This window comes from Pseudopipra pipra, chromosome 4 (genome assembly GCF_036250125.1).
Source record: "Pseudopipra pipra isolate bDixPip1 chromosome 4, bDixPip1.hap1, whole genome shotgun sequence".
Lineage (NCBI taxonomy): Eukaryota > Metazoa > Chordata > Aves > Passeriformes > Pipridae > Pseudopipra > Pseudopipra pipra.
Genome location: NC_087552.1, coordinates 4,815,165 through 4,836,805, shown reverse-complemented (window position 1 = coordinate 4,836,805; position 21,641 = coordinate 4,815,165). Strand labels below are relative to the sequence as shown.

General features: G+C 42.5%; 2 protein-coding genes across 3 annotated transcripts in view; one reads left to right on the top strand and one right to left on the bottom strand.

The window, feature by feature from the left end:
* Positions 1–21,641, bottom strand: part of BLTP1 (bridge-like lipid transfer protein family member 1) — a 355,866-nt gene that overhangs the window by 208,943 nt on the left and 125,282 nt on the right. The gene's annotated exons all lie outside the window — the stretch shown is intronic.
* Positions 1–21,641, top strand: part of ANXA5 (annexin A5) — a 31,241-nt gene that overhangs the window by 7,634 nt on the left and 1,966 nt on the right. The window contains exons 2-12 of one of the 2 annotated variants that reach the window (XM_064651466.1): positions 1,061–1,141; positions 4,470–4,511; positions 11,138–11,222; positions 12,245–12,339; positions 12,719–12,832; positions 14,928–15,018; positions 15,956–16,035; positions 16,443–16,499; positions 18,716–18,809; positions 19,141–19,236; positions 19,729–19,787. In XM_064651466.1, coding sequence (XP_064507536.1) covers positions 4,503–4,511; positions 11,138–11,222; positions 12,245–12,339; positions 12,719–12,832; positions 14,928–15,018; positions 15,956–16,035; positions 16,443–16,499; positions 18,716–18,809; positions 19,141–19,236; positions 19,729–19,787 — 780 coding nt within the window. In that variant the 5' untranslated portion in view covers positions 1,061–1,141; positions 4,470–4,502. Of the gene's footprint in view, positions 1–1,060; positions 1,142–4,242; positions 4,367–4,469; positions 4,512–11,137; positions 11,223–12,244; positions 12,340–12,718; positions 12,833–14,927; positions 15,019–15,955; positions 16,036–16,442; positions 16,500–18,715; positions 18,810–19,140; positions 19,237–19,728; positions 19,788–21,641 lie in introns of those variants that run through there. The other variant, XM_064651465.1, reaches the window with a different exon arrangement.

The window sequence follows — 21,641 nt, the reverse complement described above, 5'->3', positions numbered from 1 at the left end:
GTGCTCTAACTCGATTCCTGTGCTCCAGCTCTATCAGATAAATTGAAGGACCTTTCCCTTTTCAGCAGAGCAAAGTTGCCTTTAAATGGGCCTTGCTCTTTTATTCTCTTCTGTAATGCATTTAAAGGTGGCTGATGTAGAGTCACATAATGGCTCTGAGATAGTATTGATAGCAACATGATGTATGGTGCACTTGGGCAGGAGACGAGCACACCCACTGGAAGACTGTTTTGATACCGCAAACCATCCATCTCTATTTATTAAAAAACCCTGAAGTTATTGGTCTTTCCATGATCTGGCAGTCTGCTGCTGACAGCAACTGCAAGAGGGCATGCTTTTGAAATGGACTGCTCCTGTGCTAACTTTTCAGCCCCTAACACTTTTACGTTGCTTCTGGAAAAACATACAGATGTGTTTTAGTGCTACAGCCAGACTTTGAAAGCATTTTCCAGCCTCTTATTAGAAAGCCCAGATCAAGTTAATTATTTCATATATCTGTGCAGTTCCAACTGTAACAACTGTGTCGGGTAACTGCTGTGTGATGGCAATTTTGGACTCTCTAATATGATCAGCACTCAGGGAAAACTTACTTGCTTGTTTACTTTAAATAAATATGCCTAGACCTGCTTGCCCATATCTGAATTTCATACAGCAGTGAGAAGGTTTGCTGAGCTCATGGTGCTTTGGGCAGCACGTGCACACTCGTTCTGTCCTCTGTAACGTGCAGTCCTGCCCACAGGCTCTTAAACCGAGGCCAAGAGGTGCGGGATATCCTGAGGTTTGGGATTTTGGGCTTTTCAGCTTTCTGGTTGCTGAACACCTCCTGCTCCCTTAATCCAGGCCTGTTCAGCCTGGATTCGGCATTTCCTTTCCCTTTGAAAGTGTAACTTTGGGACCAGCCCCAGAATTTCATTCTGTATGGACAAGAAGTTTGCCTTGAAGTGGATTGGGAACTGACAGGGCCCTACTTGCAAAGTTACAGTGTGTGTGCCAGAGCAAAATACATCATCAAGGCACTGCCACTTTGTTTCTCATATTTTATTGCTATTTCTCATTCCAGGTGTTTGCAGCTCTGTGTCACAGAAGAATTGGAAGTGCACTGTGCCAGCAGCAGCCCTGGGAAGCGGACTGTTACATCCTGGTATGGTTTTAGTAGTGTTTGAAGATACAAAGAGCAGGGAGGGGCTTGGAAGGTGAAAAGACTGCTATGTTTTGGGTTTTTTTTTCCTTGTGTGAAAATTTATTTTCATTTAAAAAAAAACCGAGAAAAAGAATTATACTAAATCTAGAAGGCTGACTTTTGGCTTGTGGCTGAACACTCTTGACCACTAGAGCTGCTGTCGGGTTAAATACTTGCACCGTGTCATCTGGTGCTTATGACTCACCATCTCTAACTGTTTTAGCTGAACTTGAATTGTTTCCACTGAAGGCAGTCAGTGCAAAATGCATTTCCCTCTAGTTTTGTTCATGTCTTCAGATTCATTCTGGATTTGCTCATGAGCTGCTCCTGCTTCTTCCCTTTGTGCTCAAATCGATGCAAAGGCTGAAATGCTATGATGATCAGATTTGTTTTCTTTTCAAACCTCTGCTCTTCCCAAATGCTCTGGTAAATCTTTCCCATGATTTCACTCCAGCATTTCCCCCTGCTCCCTCAGGCCTCCTTGTTTCATGAAGTTATGCAAATATTTCCTTGCTTAAACACACATTGATAACATTTTATATTGACTGGAGTAGATTTTTACTCCTAACGTCATATGTTGGCAAGAAGATCTGATTAACCTTTCCCTACTGTTGCAATTCATCTTGGATTGTGTGTTTCAGACCCCTTCCAGAGCAGGAAGATATTCTGTGTTCTCACATCCAAGATCCTCTGTCCTTCACTGATTAGAAATCCCGAGGTTATCTTCCACTGACTGAACATTACCTCATGCTTGGCTAAGAGTAAGACTGTGCACAGAGATTAAAATGGTGAGTTATTGTGTGTAAGATGGTCAAAGATAGAAGAGTGGAAAACCATTTCAAATACCTTGAATTGAAATAAGGTAGACTTCTGCCGCTGGAAATGGGAAGCAAAGTGTACACAGGGACACTTACTGTGGAATAGAAGGCATGTGTTAATTTGATTACAAATCCACAACTCCCAACACAAAGTTTAAAGGGAAAAATGGAATTCAATACATCTGTTTGACCATTTCCTTAAATTTGAGAGTTGCTATAAAATAGAAAGGATACTAAATAAGGCATTGGAGGCAAAAATCCTACAATCCAGAAGAACCCATCCTAAATCAGAAGGTATGAGAAGAGGTGGTGAGAAAACAAGCTTTTCCCCTTTACCTCTTAACGTCCTATTATACACATGACACACTTGCAGCATTTTCATTGGGACAGCAGAAATTGTGTGTTGCAGTGCCTGCTTTAAACTATACTTAGTATTACAGGGAGCCAGGGGTTCAAAGCTTGGATTGCAGTGCTGGGATCCAGGAGGGGCTTGCTGCAGCAAGGAGAAGGAGGGGAGGGAGGTAGGCCTGCTGTCTTCCTGAGGCAGTACAGTTACATTCCCTGTGGTCACATACTAGCTGCTAAATAATGTTAGACAAATAGACACCTTTTTCCAAATTATGCAAGGGTTTGTTTCATTTGTGCAGTTTAATAAATACGTTTGTATCAGGAAAAGTAACGTACTTACTATAGTAGAGATTCTATTTACCTATTTCTAGGTGGCAATGACTACAGCTTTATTAGTTTCTAGAGTCTTATTAATTGTTCATGCGATACTGGTACAGCTTTTTTCAAATTTTCACATTACCCAATAACTTTTCCTTATCTGGCATCTGAGTCACTGAGGAGGCTTGGCTTCTGCTGGCTGTGCTCACACCTGTGACACTGGAGGCCTTGTTATTGCCGTGTTTATGTGCCTCATTCTGGCTGACAGCATTTTGGAGTGTGTTAAACAGGGCAGAGTTGGATCCCACTGCATTTCCTTATGTGTGCCCTTTCTAGATGGTAAAGCTTGGAATATGATTCAGTGTGGCCTGTGTCTGGCTCTGGATATAATGTGTAAGGGGAAAAAAAGACTTCATTTTGCAGAAAGAGGTGGGTGTGTCTGAGCAAGATTGTGCTTAAACTAAAAGCAACCCATTTCAATGTCAACTGCTCTTTTTTAAAACCACTGCATAATCCTTAATGTTTTCTTTAATATTGTTATTCTACACTATTCCATAGGTGCATTTCCACATGCATGTTATGAGCAGCTCACTATTCCCTTCATCCACCTTTGAGCATGTGTGGAATGCTACCTCAATGGATTAGATTCAAATCAGACCTTAATAAATAAATTGGGACATTTTAGCAAACCATTTGATTCTCAGTCCTGCAAAGGAAGCCAGCTGGGTGGATCCTGTGGTTTTGCTGAACTGAATGTGCACTTCTGGGACAACAAGAAATGCTGGACAAAATATTTAAATTTATGCCACGATCTGTGGCATTTCTGTCGGTGTTTTCTGAGGTAGACACAACTCACTGTAAGACAGAAGTGACTGTTACACGTTAAAATGCTGACACAGCGGGATTATGTTCCTGCTTTATTTTGGCACAGACAGTAAATTCCATTTGCGTTGCAGTTACTTTTCCTCCTTTCATCTGACACGCAGCTGGACTGTGCTTGTATGGCTGAGGGAGCAGATCTGCAGCTTTAGATGAAACACCTCATTCAGTGGCCATGCAGACTGATCCTCCTTGCTCTCGCAAACTGGATGTCTTCTCAGTACCTGGGTTGGTGAAATGGTCCTGCTGGAAGACGTAAAGTAAACCTTGTCATCACCCCAAACTCTTGCCATGCTGATAGTCTGGAGCTACAGCCCTTACACTCTGTTCCAGCGCTGTGCTTGTTGTGCTAACCTGGCTCACTTGGAGGCTAACCCAGGTCAGCTAATGAAATGCCTGCTTTTTTTACTAAATGTCTTCTTTTCAGAGTTGCCCTTTAGTGCCGGGATATGATCCCCTTCAGATTAACGGGAACTCATTTCTATATCCATTTCATCAGGAGGGGCCTCGAGGACCTGCTGAAGCCTATCTATCCACATTGTAATTTTTCTATTAAAACGTTTATGACGACTAAGAAACAGAGCAGTAATTACACCCGTCCATGGCACAGCAGGGATGGAGGAGCAAGCCCCGGGGCTGTGCAGGGTGCCGCTGCCCGGCCTCCAGGCGGTCCCGGGGAGGCGGCCGTGCCTCGGCTCCCGCCCCGGGTGGGGCCTGGCCCGGCCCCCGGGTGAGGCAAGAGCCGGGGCTGGAGCGGGTCCTGCTCCCTCCTCCTTCACTCGGTGCTCCCGCTGGCTCGGAGCGGCTCAAGCAGCGGCAGGAGGTGAGGGGCGCCGGCGGAGGAGGCGAGGCGGGCGGGCACCCACTGCCCCTCGCTGTCCCTCCCTGTCGCTCCCTGTCCCTCACTGTCGCATCTCTCTTTGCAGATTCGGATCGGCCCCACCCGGAGGATCCCAGAGATGGCGAAGGTGAGGAGGGCGGCAGCCCCGGGCTAAGGCGGCCCCTGCCCTGCCGCTCCCGGGACATCCTCGTCTTGTCCGTCTCCTTTTACTCCTCACGGATTGAATTTTTGGGCTCCCTTGAACCTCTCCATCCCCGAGCTGGGCAGACGCGGGCGGGCGGGGGCCGGGGATCATGTGAGGCGCGCGTCAGACACAACTTTTTTTTTTTTTTTTTTTTTTTTTTCCGCCAGTTTCCACTAATTTGGCCAAGTTTTCGGTACCCTGTGTTTATAGCGCGCCTGGGTGGAGGCTCCTTCCACTGAAAGAGGAAGGAGAAAAAAATACTGCCGTGGCAGCGCCTAGCGGAGGCTCGGGGCTCGGTATTCCCGTCCCCAGTTTTCCCATACCTAACTTTAATTTTTCCGGAAGCCTTGGAACTCTCGTGCAGTTCTTCGTTTGATATTTTTTTCCTTTCGTTGCTGTGGTTTGAGCCTGGATGAAGGCGTGGAAAATGATGCGGACTCCAGTGTTTGTTTTCTATAGTTGCATCAAATGCATACGCTCTGAAAAGTAAAATAGGAGTTTAATGGCTTGTTTGCGGGTTTAGGAGGGCTGTAGGAAGTGAAAGCAATTAAAGCGTGTGAGTGCTTTCACAAAGGTCAGAGTAATTTCACTTAATGAGTGGAGTGATTAGTGGTGTTTTAATGCCCCCATGAATGTTAACTCATACTCTGGATATAGTTCTGAAGAAAGAAAGGGTACTGCTAGAGAAAAAAAGCCTTAAAGTTTAGTTTTGGTGATTTTTTTTTTTTTTTTTTGAGGGACAAAGAAGGGATTTTTCTTTCTTTAAACAACAGTCTTGGTCTGTAGGATGCCTCTTAAGAGGACAGGGACCCCTACCCATGCCAGGGCAGGACATCTGACCAGATGGATATACTTGGACAATAAGCCTTTTATTACAGAATATGTAGCATTGCTTATAGACTTGAAAGTAACTTCTTTTTAGTAAAAGTATGAAAATTTGCAATACTCTTGTCTGTTCCACAGACACTCCAACTTTAACTCTGAATCTTTTAAAAAGGAATATTTCATTCTTCAATAGTGCAAACCAGTTAGTCTTGTCTTCACATTGTAGAATTTCCTATTGCCTGAGGTGACACCTGAGGCTGGGTTTTTAGCTGTGGTGGATGATGGTAGGTTAAAGTCATTGGAACCCTGAGGTCTTGTACTAGGTGGGCCTTGTTCTCCAATTTCCACATTCAGAGATGTTTTTTACTTCAGTAGTATTCTTTGCCTGTGCAGTTAGGCAGCCATGAAAGGCTGGGAGTGTTAAAGCTTTTTAGCCTAATTTTATAAAAACCAAAGTGAAGAGGAAACTCTACTCCTCATGGCAGGTGTCTTTCTAAATGTTGTTGCGTCATGAAATAGTGGCAAGAATGAAAATGCCCGTTAATCATGAAATGTTGAGTGTCAATTGACAGAAGCCCTTTATGTGCACAACTAAAGGTTCAGAGTTCACAAAGGGCTGCACAGCATGGAGTAGTGAAGTCGAATTTAGTCCAGATGCATCACTGAAGAATAAAATCTTTGAAGAAGGTGAGTTATGTTTGGAGTCTTGGTCACTGAAGTCCTTGTTCTTGCTCAGTTCTGGGAGGATTTTTGTTGTTTTTTTTTTTTTTTTTTCCCCGAAGACCTGAGGAACTTTGTGTGTTCCATGTCCAGAACAAAAAGGGTCATTCATTTTGTAGGAAAACTACAGCATGCTGTGCTGTGCTGCACAGACTGGTCTCTCCATGGCCATGTTTTTCTGCTTTCTTTGAAGGAACACTAACAAGCTGCCTTTTCTCTCACATCTGTATGTGCAGTGCTCTGTTACTGTATAGATGAGCATGGTACCATCTCTTCCTGCTCAGTGAAAAGCTGGGAAATCTACCCTGTGTTTGCTAGTTCAGAAATCTGGAAAAAGAGCAACAAGCGTATTTTCTGCTTGCGTGCTGGGGGCTGATCTGTTTTGGTCTGCTACTCCCATTTTTTTTTCCTGACTGTGGTCTTGGGAGTATTTTGTGTATCCATTTGTGAACTGCCAGGAAAGGATCCCTTATTGCTGGTGAAGGTGTGGCCGCTCTGTGCTAAATCTGGAGTTCCTGTTCTGCCAATGTGCACGTGTGACTTGGGAGCACAGGAATAGTATTGCCAGCTCCAGTAGTGCTTCAGGGGATTGTCTCACATTCCAAAGTACAAACACTTTTTCAGCTCTGGGCCCTAAGCGGCTCTCTGGCTCTGTTGAGGTTATTTGTGAGGACAGGTTCTTTGAGTGATTTTGCAAATGTCCCTCCATTGGTTCCTACCTTGCTGCTGCTTGCTCTTCTCTTCTCCCATTCTCCCACCCCCTGCCTTCCTTTTTTGTTTCTGGCTTCCCTCCTCCCTGTCTGTGGTATCTCCATGGTGTACTGACTCAGAGTTCAACACAGATGTTGTGTAATTACGTTTTTTCTCAGGAGTTTAAATTTAGTGGGGCAGATGTGAGTATAGTCTGCTGACCAGAGCTTACTCCTCCTGTTTCAGTGGACAATCTGAAGCATTGCTGGACTTAGAGAGGTGTTTTGTAGAGATGTCTTTAGAGCTGTGCATTTGCATCCACTCACAATGTAATTTGCATTGTACTGCCCTCGAAATTTGGGTGAGAATATAATGAAATAATGGGATATTTCTTTTGTGATGCGAGTTTTAAAGCACAGATTGAACTGGGATCTCTGTGTGGTCTCCAATGGCCGCAAAGGCTTTCAGCTCAGCAGTGAACACTGCGTTGTGTTTATCTGCAAGGTGGCTCTTCTTGTGCAAGAGATCTTGGGACAAGCTTCCATTTCTTCTAGCATGTGACCTTGTGGGCTCTTCTGTCTGCTGAAAATAGCACACCTTCTCTCTTTGTCAACCTGTGTGCTGGTAAATATTCTCCCTTTCCTTTCTTGCCATTCCACAGTTTTCCTGTGCCATCTTGTAAACAGAGAGCTGCTTTAAAAAAACCCCACAAAACTCTCATAACACATTGTCTGCACTGAACACTGGGCTTTGCAGCAGCAAATTTTTGAGATGCTGCTTTTGTTGCTGCAGAACAGCCTTGTGAAAGGAGATATCTCTTTGTCTGTGAGAAGTCTGACTGATAAGATCTTGCTGTGGTGGGTACAGAGCAAGGATAGAGGAAGAAGTCTGAATCAGTTCAAGTATGGCCTTTGTTTGCTGATATGAATGCTTTGTATTGAACAGTGGCTAAATGTGGAATCTTGTGGGTGGGAAATATTTTGTGTGCTTGGTGAGAAAAACTAAAAGGAGCCTCGTTAAGTGGCTATTGTTGATCTTGCAGATAATGCTGTTGCCAGGTTATGTGGCCATATCAAATTGTCTCTTGGGAGAAGTTCACCTAGCTCTGAGCTCCTTAGAAACAGTTCACCTGACGAGGTATCTTCTCCTTCTGCAAACTTTTGCTAGAATAGAATTAAACAAAAATACTAGAGAAAGTGAATATACTCATTTGAACGGGCATAAATTCTAAAGCAAGATCATCTCTTGCTTTGAAGTCTTCTTTTCCTTCTTTTTTTCCCCCTCTGCCTTTGCTCTTCATGCTAATTTGGTCTGTCTAGGGGCTTCGTTGGTCTCATTGGGAGGTGTCTGGAGAACATATAAGCTGCTGTGATTTCTACTTTGAAATCACAATTTGCACTTGCACTACACATGATTCCTTAACAACAGTCAGTGTATGAGGGAATGTAGACAGAAAAGAATGTGGGTCAGTTTTGGGTGTTACAATCTTGTGATACACTTTCTGTGGAGATCTTGTGTGTTGTGTTTTTCTTTGTATTTAACTGCCCAGTGTAGGGTGTTGTGATTTATTAAAGGATGGCTCCAGATTACAAAAGGATTTATATCAGACTGTTTGTGTTTTCCGCATTTCATTGATGTGCTTTGAGTTCTTTTGGATGGCAAACTTGGTAACCAAAGGAAAAGGGACTTATAAGGCAGTAGTGTTATTGTGTATCTATTTACATAGGTGGCAAGGAGCATTTTTAGATATACTAAAACCAGATAGATTTTTCTAGAGGTGAATAAAATATGAAGTTTGTAAATAAATGTTAAATAGTTGTCTTTCATTTCATCATTTTTCATATTGGGTTAGATAACATAGCAGTTGTGATGCTGCAATCCATATGCAAGAGCCAGTTTGCTTCAAGAAAAGTTTATATTCTACTTAGTGTTGAAACTGTGGCTGAGTTGTCTTGATAAATGAGTGTCTGGCTTTTGTCAGAAACTCTTTTGTATGGATCTGTTATTTTGCTATAAATGTCTGGTTTGTAGCTCCTGTTTCAGATTTGCCTTCAGTGGTTCAGTCAGTGATGGTGTAGAACAGGTGCTTGCCCTCTCTTTCTCTGGCCCAAAAGTACCACTTTTGGGAAGGAGGAGACGGCTCTTCCTTCCTGGTACCCAGGTGATGTGGATTCTTGTTATGCTGGATGGCAGAGCTGCAGCACTACTTCTGGCTTGCAAGAGGGGTATGGCTCAGGTTCTGATTGAGGGAGATTGTGGCAGGTAGGGAAAAATCAGCCGAGTGCTGTTCATCAGAAGGGAATGCCCGGAACGCAAACAGTGCTCAGGCACCAAGGAAAGTCTCTCAGACTTCAGCTGCACCAGAAGATTTTCAGGAGCTATTTATCAAGCTTGGTGTGTGTTGAGGCTTTCCATGCAGTGCTTTTGAAAAGAGAATTATGAAGGATTGGGAATAGTAGTGCAGAGGTAGATTTAATGGAGCATTTAGTGTTCACACATACATCATCTACAATGACCACAGAGGAATGTTGGGCCGTTGTCACAAGACTTAGGAATTGTGAAGAGGAATTCCACTTGCTTGGAACAAGATAAGCAAAGGAAAACTTTAAGCTAAGGATCCTCTGCATCCTCTGAGGCTTGTTGACATTGGTGATTTCCAAAGGAGAATCGTGGTAGTTCTGTAATATTAGTTATGTAAAGATGATATGAAACAAAACAGTGGGAAATCCACTTGTAAATAACCCCATGCTGGCTGGTGGGGTAATAAGGGAGGAGGAGGGAGAGGCTTTTCAGTCTTTAGCTGATTTACCAAATTAAATTCGATTTATAAAACTGCATCCCAAATCCTTGAGATTTTTTTTCACGGTAGCCTTTGGAATTAGCTAGGAAGATGACAATTAATACATACTGCTCTGCCTAAATTCGAAGTGCTGCCTAAAAACTTGCACTTGTAATGGGAAAAGCAGAATGTTTCAGTGGGATTGCTGCACTCTGAGTTAAACTGGGTATTGGAAAGCATCTACCAAAAAGAAGCTTGTTGCTGTTAAACACTGTGATACTTTGTGTTCTGATCTGCCAAAATACATCAGAAATAAAGGTAACTCATTACTCTGCTGCAGTGGGAGGGGTGGGGAGTCTGCTGGCAGTGACACAGAGGTGGCCTGAGAGGCAGGAGCACCTCGGGGCAGCATCTGGTTCGTGCTCCCTGCTCTGTTCTCTCTGCTCCTCTGTCTGACCTGTCTGAGTACATTGACTGGAGAGCAGGGCAAGGAGTGCCTGAAATTGCTGACTTCAGGAAGGGCTGTAGCCCAGAGGCCACATGGCTCTGCTGCCTGTGGCTCAGTGCCAGGCTCAGGAGGTGTCTTGGCACTTCTTTTCATGCTCTTTCTAGAGAGTGGAAAAGTGCCCTGCCTGTACTGATTGTTACATTTGGACAGCAATGCTTACAGGAGATTTCCCTTCTTCAGCTGTTGGAAAAACCTTCCTGTTCCCCAAGCCCAGCTGTTTCCCCTTTTGACCACTGCCTGACTCTATATAGTTTATAAATTAACTACTGTGCTATATACATACATATGGTATATAGGTTCCTGAACTATCATGTTTAAGTAAAGGCAAAACTTTTCCATAAGGGTGATGAGCATCCTTTTGTGTTTAATCCAAAGAGAAAATCCCTGAGGAGCCATGTTCCATGGAAACCAAGTGGAATTATTTTTGTTTGGACAAGCTGATCCTTATGTTTGAACTGTTATTTCTCTTTAGCTGTAAACTAATGTGGCTGAGTCACTTGTATAAGAAGTTGCTTGTGTCAAAAGCAACATGATGAAAAATTGAAAGCCACTGCAGAGTTCAGTAGGTCTCATTTGCAAGGTGGTGGAAAAAGTCAGTGTGATGCTGCTTGAAAGTTCCAGTAGGTTTTTCTTGTGGACAGGAAGTTCTTGTTTCCAAACCTGTCTTGGATCTTCGTGCAGCTTTCCTAGCATATGTGATTTGTGCAACTAATTTTTCAAGCTACTTCAGCAAATGATAACTTCTTAGTAATTTTCCTGCACGCAGTTTCCAGTGTTGTAAATACCAATTCTGCAAACTACTGTCGTGTAAATATACCCAAATTTAACTGGGGTACTGCTGAGCAAAACTGTAGTAGGACCTTTTGAGGGAGCTGTGTTTAAATACCCACAGGCTGCAATTTGACCAGATAATTGCAACAAAAATGCTATCAGCTTTGGACTGTGGATTCAGATTTGGTCTGAGCTCATGTATGGAGAACTGCAAGATGTGATATTTTATTTCATGGCTTTTTCTCTCTCCCCCTTGACCCCTTTTTCCCCCTCTAGTACACGAGAGGCACCGTGACAGCCTTCTCTCCTTTTGATGCCAGAGCTGATGCAGAAGCTCTTCGTAAGGCCATGAAGGGAATGGGTAAGGATAATTTGTATTTTACAAAAAGGAAAGGGCTCTTTCTCCTCCACAAACATCCTTTCTGAACTCATTTTTTGATCTTAGTAAATGAGAGTGAGGCCTGTGTCTACATGCCATGGAATGACAACCCCAGGAGTGCACTGGTCTGGGCGTGTCCTGGTTTTGACTGTGCTGCTCTCAAGGATGTTTATTTTTAGCTTAGAATGACGCGGGGAAAAGGTGGTTTGCACATTCCCCATTAAAAAATGGATACTCCGTAGGCTTTTCAGCTCAGAGTTTTACAGCACAGTAGCTCGACTGTGGATTTACAGGCAACAGCTGTGGAGAATTATGGCAGTATGGTAGAAACTGCTTGGAAAATCTGCAACAGCCTCCTCGGTCTGGAAGTGTGTGAGCACATTACAGATCCCAGGAAAAAGAATACAAGCACACAGCAGGAATGCAGACTAACCACTGGTCTGTAAACTCACACTGTAGCTTTCTGGCCCCAAACTCCCCTGTGAGAACAAATCCTGATTTGCTGCTTTCTTTGGAGCCACGTCTGGAAGGAAGTGAAGGAAGGAAATACATGTGATACACCTCAGCCTACAGGCAAAAGTGAGAACTACCTTGCAAGCTGTTGTATATAAAATGGGTAATAGCTCCACACTTCTGTACTCTGGGCTGTTTGGGGTTACTGGACTGAGTTTTGCTGGGAGCTGGCAGATTGTTGGTGAGCCCAAAGCTTCTGTGTGGAATACAGACTGTGACTAAATGTTGCTGTTAGTGCCTGGAGCACAATCTGACACAGAGACCAATGGAGAACAAACAACACATAGGTCCTCCAGTCATATTTTTGCAACAGCAGAACACTCAACCTGGTGGCTCAGCTTGGGTTATGGTGGCATTTGTTATTTTAAATGCTTCTGCTGTTTGTCAGAAGGCTGTTGCTTTCACAGCATCTTCCATTGCCTTTGGAGTTTGTGCCACTGCTGTTTGTTTTCTAGAGTGTGTTTGTAACTCTTTGTTCTTTTTAACTTCAGGGACTGATGAAGAAACTGTACTAAAGATCCTGACCAGCAGAAACAATGCTCAGCGACAAGAAATTGCATCTGCCTTTAAAACCTTGTTTGGCAGGGTAAGATGAAGAAAATACCTCTGGAAATGAGCTGGTTGTGGCTTAAGATGATTACTTAAAGCTGTGAGGCACATTCATCATGTGAATGTGTAACACAGTAAAACATTCCTTGAAAGCAAATATAGTTTTGCTTCTGTCTCCCCTTCTTCTCCACCCTGCCATATCCTTAAAAGGATCACAGTGTGTTTTGTGTTTCCCCTATGCCCATGTATCCTTTTCTTCTGCTTTATTTGTTTCAGTTGAGGTACCAATTAAAACAAAAATGTGTCCCTTGTGCTTTTTTTGCTGTGTCTCCAGAGTCTCTTAGCTTGCAGACTGACGTGCACCCATTTAAAATGGTTAGTCCTTCTTCATTACAGCACTGTTTGCTCTGCTCTAGGATCTCGTAGATGACCTGAAAAAGGAACTTACTGGCAAATTTGAAACGTTGATGGTGTCTTTGATGAGACCAGCATATATTTTTGATGCTCATGCACTGAAGCATGCCATCAAGGTAAGAGGAGGGAGGGGAGTTAATGTTACATGGAATGCTTGTTGCTCTTCTGGTTTTTTTTGGGGGGTTGGTGTTATTTTTTTTGTTTGTTTGTTTGTGGGGTTTTTTGGGGGAGGAACTTCTGTCTGCTAAGGGGAATGCTAATAGAAGTAGCTTTTTTAAAAAAAAATAGGAAAGTTATGCTAACACCTGCTAATGCCATGGGTTGGCCTGGTTTCTTTTTCATCCTAATAACTCAGAGGTAGTTTAGAGCTAGAGAGTGTTTTGCCCCAGTGGATTGCAGTGCAACTCCAAAATTGATGGGCCAGTGTACTTGTGTAAACTGGTGTCCACCAAAATTGTGAGCAGTTATTATCTGTAGTATTGAATGTGCTTTAAAAGCTGCCTTCAGTAATAGAGAGGGAAGAGTTGATAGCCCTGTCAGGATTACCCTTCTAACACTTCTCTTTGACTGAATGCCTTTAGTGCCTTTCTGTGCAGGCCAGGTAAACAAACAATTTACAATATGGATGTGTAGAAATTTTCTTCCATGTGCTTTTTCTTTTTCTTTTCCCCTGTATGATATCAGCCTGTGGAATTTCAGGAATTGCATGTCCATGAATTATTCACAGAATTAATCTAAGTAGAGGCCGTTGAACTTGATTAGTGTAAGGTAGTGCTTTGTTGAATGACACTTCCACGTGAACTCCAGAGATCCTTGATGCCCAGCTGGTTAATATGTAGGCCTTAGTCAACTGTGCAAGCAAGTGCTCATGAACCTGTGACCCAGCAAATAGTAGCTCAGAAAACAGAAACTTCAGTCCTGGACATTTCTGTGATGTCTTTATGTGCATTGGGGGAAGGGGGGATGACACCTGACAAAGAAACCGATAAGGGCCTTGTCGATTAAAAGGAAAAAAATTGTATTTCCAAGTTCCCCTTATTGATCTAGGAGTCAAAGACTGAGAGGGAAATGACAGAACAGATGGGCGTAGGAGGGAGAACAGAGATAGTGAAACAAGAGTGGTTTTGTTCTTGTCACTTACAAAAAAAAAGATATTAAACACAGGATCACACAGAGAATGTGCCTGCACAGGAAAGGATGTCAATATTGGCTGCAGTTCAGCGAAGGGGGGATAACAGAAAAGGAGATGTGACAGAGGACTTTTGTACAGGATAACTGTGAGCATTAACTCTGTGCTGAAGGTTGAACCATCAATTTTCACTGCTGCTCCTTAGATTAGAGCTGATGTAACTGTGCCTGCCTCACCTGGTGAGTAGGCTCATTCTTGAAATAGTCTATGTTTTGGAAATGATTCCATGTAACCTGGCAGGCTTGCATTTTGGATGGCTTTGTGTGCAGTTACATATCTTTGCATGCAGTTAGTATTTGATGCTTTTCTTACAGGAAAGGTTGTAAATAATGCACTGAAGCAAAAAAGTGCTCGGTATTGCATTTCAGTGTTGCTTTTGTGAAATGACTCCTTTGTAAGCAAAAGAGCAATGGCTTATTCATACAAAGTAGAGTCAGACTTGTGGAAACAAGATATTGGCTTGGCTTTTGTGGATTTTATCCTTGTAAAAGTGAGAGTGTCTGTTGTGTCTGCTGTAATTAGAGTGCAGCAGCCTAAACTATCTGGATTACCAATTCTGTGTGTTCACAGTGGAAGAGAGGGTTTGTTTAACAGCACAGTTCCCAGAAGGGTGGGGATCATTGCTGGGTGGCTCTGTGTGTATCTGTACTGCCTGATGACAGATGTCTGATGACAGACAGCACAGGAACTAGAGCTGAGATGGAAACTTAACTCTCTTCACTCACTTCTCTGGATCTCATTGACTGTGGCAGCAAAGAACTGAGGCCGTGCTTGAACATGGAAGGGCCCACCTGAGTCCTGCAGCAGGGAGCCTTTGCTAATTGTTGGGTTGGCTTCGAAAACAGTCAAGTCACAACTGGAAGAAATTATTTTCAAAACACCCACGATATACCAGAAAGAAGAAAATATTTTTTCTTTATTTGGTCCAAGTGCATGAACTGATACTTGCTTTTGATTGCCAAAGGAAACTTGTGTTTCCCTTTTGCTATTCCATCAACTGATTGATACTTGCACCCCTGCAGGGAGCAGGAACCAATGAGAAAGTGTTGACTGAAATTCTTGCCTCCAGAACACCCGCAGAAGTGCAGCAGATTAAACAGGTTTATCTGCAAGGTAATTTTCTGTATAAAATAAAGGGTCTCCCTTCAGTCCTCCTAATATGATTTTAGCTCATCTTTCACATAAGTTCTGTCTGTGAACAGATGGATGTGTTCAGTAAGAGGGAATTCTTCCTGCTGTGTTGCAGAACTTCATATTGAAAGAAACTAAGGAGAAAACTAAAAGAAATTAAATTGTAAAACTAAAATAGTTTTTATTTCAGGGCTATGAGCGCAGGTTATGGTGTTTTGTGCTTTATAGTTAGAATTCTTTCAAAATGCATTTCTTCTACCCATTATTTTCATCCTTTTGACTGAAAGGTGATTTTTAGTAATTGGAAACCAGAAAAGTGGGATTATATAAAAAAAACAGAAGTGATTTTTTGCCTTTTTCTCAGTGTTCTATTCAAATGCATTTGTGCAAAAGCAGGTGCAACTATTTGGCTGCCCACGGGAGTGCTTTTACCCTGTGTTTGTGGGGTTGTTTTTTTTAAGGCAGTGTTTAATTCAACTTATTTCTTTTACCTTTATGCAGATTTCTGCCACACAAGAAATTCTCATGGCTTAACAAATTTTGAGCCCAAACTCAGAATCTCTGAGGGCAAAATTTATTAGTACTAGACTTGTCTGGGCTCATGGTTTTTGTGCAGTTGAGACTGCCATATATTGACCTAAATTCAGATCTGTATCCTCAAGAGCTGAATCTATGCGTCACCTTGTACTTTAAAATATTTTGAGTAATCTGCTCCTGATACTAGGGGTGAGGTGCTCTGTTTTCACCTCTGATACAGTAGGGTTGTAGGTGAAAGCAGAATATGTCCTGGCTGTTAAAGATGTTTCTGATAGATGATTCTACAAGCTGTGAGTCAGATGAACTTTTTGCTTTTCCTTGCTTTCTCCTCAAAACAGCAAGGAAGCCTGTGAGGTGGTGAATGGGTATTGCTCTTTTGCAGAGTATGAGGCCAACCTGGAGGACAAGATCACAGGAGAAACATCAGGCCATTTCCAGAGGATGCTGGTGGTCCTGCTGCAGGTCAGTGTCTTGCTGTGTGTGTGACTGTCACTTCTGTGGACACATGTCACTTTGTGCTTTCTAAGCTGGGTTCTAGATAGGCCTGGTGATAGGCAGGGTTGGAGCTGAGTCACTTCCTCTGACTCGCAGGGTCAGTCTTGAGCTCTGTTATGAGTCATTTCCATACCACAGAACTGAACTGATGCCCAGGGGTGTAGCAGATGCTGCTACGTGGGGTTTTGAAGGCAAAATGGGAAGAGAACATTTATTTCCTACAGACTTGTGCAAGCAGAAGGGAGAAATAAGGTGATTTTGGATTAGGGGTTGACTTCTCACAGTAACTCTTACAGTCTGAATATAACAGATAAGTGTGCTTCTGACTTAACTTTCAATTCCTCAATTTAACACCTTTTAAAATTTCTCTTCAGGCGAACAGAGATCCTGATGTTGGAGTTGATGAGAGTCTTGTTGAGCAGGATGCTCAGGTGGGTGAATGACTTTGGTTTTGGGGCATTTCTACAAGTTATCTTGCAAAGAGGGTATACAGCTAGAATTCAAATGTGAGAGACAAATTAAGGTTCTCTGTGTGTGTTTGTTAATATGTTTTCCTGTGCTTTTATAAGTTCTGGATAAAAGAAGTGTGAAAATCTGAAACAATGGGATCAAAGTTTTTGGCACGTCTTGTTCTGCTTACTATTTAAAGAGATGCCTGAATCAAACAGTGATTAGGTCACTGGAAAGGGAGAGTTATAATTGCTGAGGTTTTGTGATGCTGAGGGACCCACTGCTGGAAAACTCAAAGCCATGAACAGCTCATTCCTTAATATCTGACTTGAGCTGCTCTCTGAATTTAATTCACTGTCCGTGACTGCTCTCCAAACCCGTGCTCTGGATGAAAAGGAACACCAGCAGCTAATTGGTGTCCTTGGTGCAGTCTCTTGCTGGGTGCCACTTGGTTTATTGTTAGTTGTAGTGATGGTCAATATTTCACCCATTTGGTTACAACTCTCTTAATACATGTTTCTTCTCGGTTATTTCTGGGGTGGACGTTTTGCTCTCATAGATTGACTGCTGAAGTGGAAGAAAATACACAGGTTGTTCAAGGTGACAAGGGGGAAAAGCAGAATATCAGATCAATAAAGCATTCCCCTGATAGCACAGCAAGATGGGGAGACAGACTGGTAAAATCTGTTTTGCTGGCACAGGCCTGTCCTTTGTTACTTAAATTCAGAAAGCATTGTTCTCCTGCTATTAGAGTTAATTTCCTGTGGAAATTGCAGCTTGAAAATTAGTGGGGCAAGTGTTTGAATCATGAACTAGATGGCTTCATGAAAGTGTCAGTCTTGGGAGGCAGATTCTTTTTGGCCTCTTTAATTGAGTTGAAATGAGCATCTAAATTTAGGAAGCACCACCCCAAATGTTGAAAGAGTCCTGGGTTTCTAAATGGTCTCTGTGGTTTGCTGTGTACATTTGGCTTGATCTGAGATCTTGAGTCAATGGACTTTACATTTACTATCCAACAGAGCTGGAAGAGGTTCAGTAATTTTATAATTACTGTTGCCAGGTACAGATGGTCAGAATTGAGGTGCATGACTGTGCAAATGTTAGACTGTTTTTGACTTTTCAGTGTTTTTCTTGAGTCACGTGATATTCTGGAAAGGATTGATACATTAGAAGGCAAAATTTTAGCTCAGCGATGATTTTTAATTTTTTGAGTCTGTGATTAATAAATATTAATTCAAAGCAGTTGGGGGACTTTTCTGAGAATGCCTGAAGGAGAGTTTAACTTTTTGGAAAAGATTTTGTGAATATCACTTCTTTAAAGTTATGCAGTTGAAGTACCCTTTGGGTATTGCCCAGTGGCAAGGCAGGTAAAAACTTAAAGTTCGCATGAAATGTCATTTACAACTTGTAGTATCTCTAAAGAAATGTTTTCCTGGAATTTCTAAATGCTGTGCTGGGACTGCTCATTTGCTACTGGATGGAGAGTGCTGGTATTCATTTAGAGAACTTAGCATATATTTTTTGAATTAAATATCCTTACAGTGAGGGCTTTAATAGCTTTTCCCCCTCCAACCCTATTTTACTCTGTACAATTGGTATTAAAAAGAGCATGGAGAGTCACAAATGTGGTTTGAATAGGGTTGGTCTTTACATCAAGAATTACTTGCCTGCAGAGCAATGAATGTGCTAAAATGATTAAATGATAAAAATCTGGCTTCATATGACTAAGAATTATCAGCCCACAAATCTGTTTCTGAATCCATCTTCCCCTCCGTGCTGGAAAACTTCCTCCTGGGCCAAGTTAGCCTGGATCTGCCATTGAAGAGTCCATGTGTGACTAAGTTTTCCTAGTCTGATTTAAAAAGGGAAGGAAAAAAAGGGCAGAAAAAGCAGTATTGGGAATAGATTTTATCTGCTGTATTATGCCAGTTCCAGAAAACTTCAGGGCTTTGTGCAGTCAGTTTGAGGGCCTTAAGCAGCATTACTCATGTAAATGCTTTCACAGTCGATTCCAGATTATTTCTTTTATTTCTAAGACGAGTTCAGTGCTTGGCAATTTTATTTTGTTTTTTTTCCCCTCCAGCTATAGCTTGTTAGTAAGTTTAATGCTCCTTAGAGTGAGACAAATGGAGCTTTTCCACAGGGTGTGTGGACACATGACAAATACTGCTGTTTTGATCTCTTGAATTCCCAACAGGTCTTGTTTAGAGCTGGGGAGCTGAAATGGGGAACAGATGAAGAAAAGTTCATCACCATCTTGGGAACCCGCAGCGTTTCCCACCTCAGGAGGGGTAGGTGGTGTGGTTCCTGTGTGCCTGGAAAATTCTGCCTGAAAGCCAGCTCACGTAGAAGTGCATAGTTCTATTAGCTGTTAATGAAGAGACAATACTTTTTTTTCCCCCTGCTCCTTATCCATTCATAAGTCTGTTTGACTGGGATGTTTAGGCCATTGGAAATAAAGGTGCAGGGATGTGTCATGTGCTAACCATCTGGGAGGAAACTGGGACAGAGAGAAGAATGAGTGGATGGATAACGACACCTAGATGGCATTATCCTGCACTGGGGAGGGACAGGGGGGAATGCTGGCCATGCACCTGACTGAGGACACTTTGTGTTTTGCAGTGTTTGACAAGTACATGACTATTTCTGGCTTCCAAATTGAAGAGACCATTGACCGGGAAACCTCTGGTGACTTGGAGAAGCTGCTTTTGGCAGTTGGTAATTAAGTCTTAATAGATCTAGAACTGGCCTTCTTTGCCTACTGCCAGGCCTCTTTAAATGGCAGTTGTTACAGGAAGTGGCATGAAAACATGGTTCCTTTTGGAAGTTAATCACCTGGGGTCTATTTTGGTATCTAGAGAATAGGCCTTTATTCCTCCTTTATCAGAGGGGGGGCTGGAGGGGAGGTGGTGAATTGCATGTCAGACAAAAATTTAGGGTTCCTGGCAGCTCATCTAGGACAGTGTGGTGGTAATTTGTATCAGGGAGTAGAATTTGACTAGGAAAGTGTCTTTTCCATTAGAAATAAATGGTATATTCTAACTCCCAGAACCCAAAGAGCTGTAACAGAGGAACAGAGCAGGTGACAACTGGACACTTAATTGTCCACACTGCAGAGAATGACCCAGTAACACACACCTTGCCTTGGCAGTGGAGGGTTGCCCTGTATTGAATAACAGTCAGTAATTCAATCATTTGCCTTTTTCTCAGTGAAATGCATCCGAAGTGTGCCTGCCTATTTTGCTGAGACTCTGTATTACTCCATGAAGGTATGTACATGTTTTCCATCTCCTCCAGCTACAATTCCTCTCCCTTTTGCTTGTTCTTAGCTTCTTCTTTCACTGTAAGTGCCAACAGGATGCTGTTGGCAACTAAGTATCTGCAAAAGGTTCAGGGCATGCAGATCTGAGAGAGGATACAAACAATTCATAAGGTTTACTTTGAATTCTTCATAGGTATGTCAGACTGTAAATCATTTATGGTTTCATCAGCTGTTTCTTGGTGCTGTTACATTGGAGAATGGCTGGTGGCATCACTGGGCACTTTCAGCTGAATAAAGACTACAATGTCTTCAGGTGGTGGATGTACTGAGGAAGTAAAGACGACCGAAACCCAAACTGTAAACTGTGCAAATGAGTGCTCTTTGTTTCAGAGGTAGTTACAGACTGAAGGCAGAGTTAGCTTTGAAACATGTTTTAATTACTACCCATCCTGTTTTGAGAAGGCAAAAAAACTCATCAGGGAAAAGGAAAGAGGCTTAAACAGCTACAAGAGTTTATGCAGGGGAATCACATTAGGAACACATCTGTGTTTCTGTTGGCTTTACCTTCTCTTGGATGGGAAGAGATAAGCAGGGAAAACTGTATTTTTAACTCCCAGTGGATAATATTAATTAAAGCTAAGGTAGGTAGTCTGTTGTTTTCAGGCAAGTTCCCAGCTCCCCTGACGAATTCCTCCCTTCCCCTTGCTGGAAAGCCTTGAGGTATGTTTGTAACCAGATGGTTGTGTTGATGAGGTGTCAGCATGAGAATTAGTGATAAGACACAAATGGCTTAATTTTTAAAAGTCGCTTTACTGCTTTTATAGATACCAATGTAAAATAGGGTTCAGGTGAAAAATACAAACTATTATACCAGTATGCTGAGCTGTATGAGGAGGATTGCTTTTTTCTTATTTATTAATTTTTATTTTTTAAAGAATGCAATTTTCCTGGAGGATTTAGATTCTTGTACACTTTTATTATGAGGAGCCTGATGAACGTCTGCTGATGAGATCCCCAATTAATTTTTTTAAAATGATAAAAATCATTAAGCACTTCAGATAAGAAGGCTCTTCATCAATTATTACTTTGGCAGAGGAGTTTGCACTTCTAATTTATTGGTTTGGCATGACAAAGTTCAGCACTGAGCAGAGTTTGCTTTCATGATTAGGTGGGGCAGAGCTCGGCTTTTACGGGATTCTAATGTCAAATCCTACTCAGAAACCACTGGACTCATGGCATAACTTCTGAGCAGCCTTAGGGCATTTTTAGGTGTAACCCAAGAATATTGCACCCAGTCCAAGGATTGAGTGACCCTGAAGATGATCGTGGGGGCTCTGCCAGGTCCTTCCCTGAGGTGCATGAGCAGGTCAGCACATGGACATTTGTATCGCTTCAGCTTGTGTGGAGTCTGCCTTGTCTGAGCACAGGGGGCAGGATTTAGTCTGCCCAGACTGCCAGCACAGGAACTTGAAATGCTTGAAGTAATCAAGATGAATAAAAGAGTGGAGCATGTTTGTGTGGTTGGAAAAGGTTTATAAAGTTTGCCTTCATAATAAACAGCTGAATGGTCCATGGAACAAGTTGCTCTGCTGTGTCTTGCTGTATGATGCTACATGTTTTGTATTAGTCACTGTTAGGATTTCTGTGCCCCATTGCAGAACTGGCTGCGGTTCTGCAGTCTCAGAGTACATTGGAAGGCTGATTTATATGTGATGCTGACTGTGGTGATCAGTTCTCCTGCTGTGTAACCTTGGGACTGGGTTATTTGGCATGTATCTGGGCGTTCACAGTTGAAGCCTGTGAGATGAAACATGAAATGAGAGGTCTGACCACATGGCACTTGACAGAATTGCAGGGATTA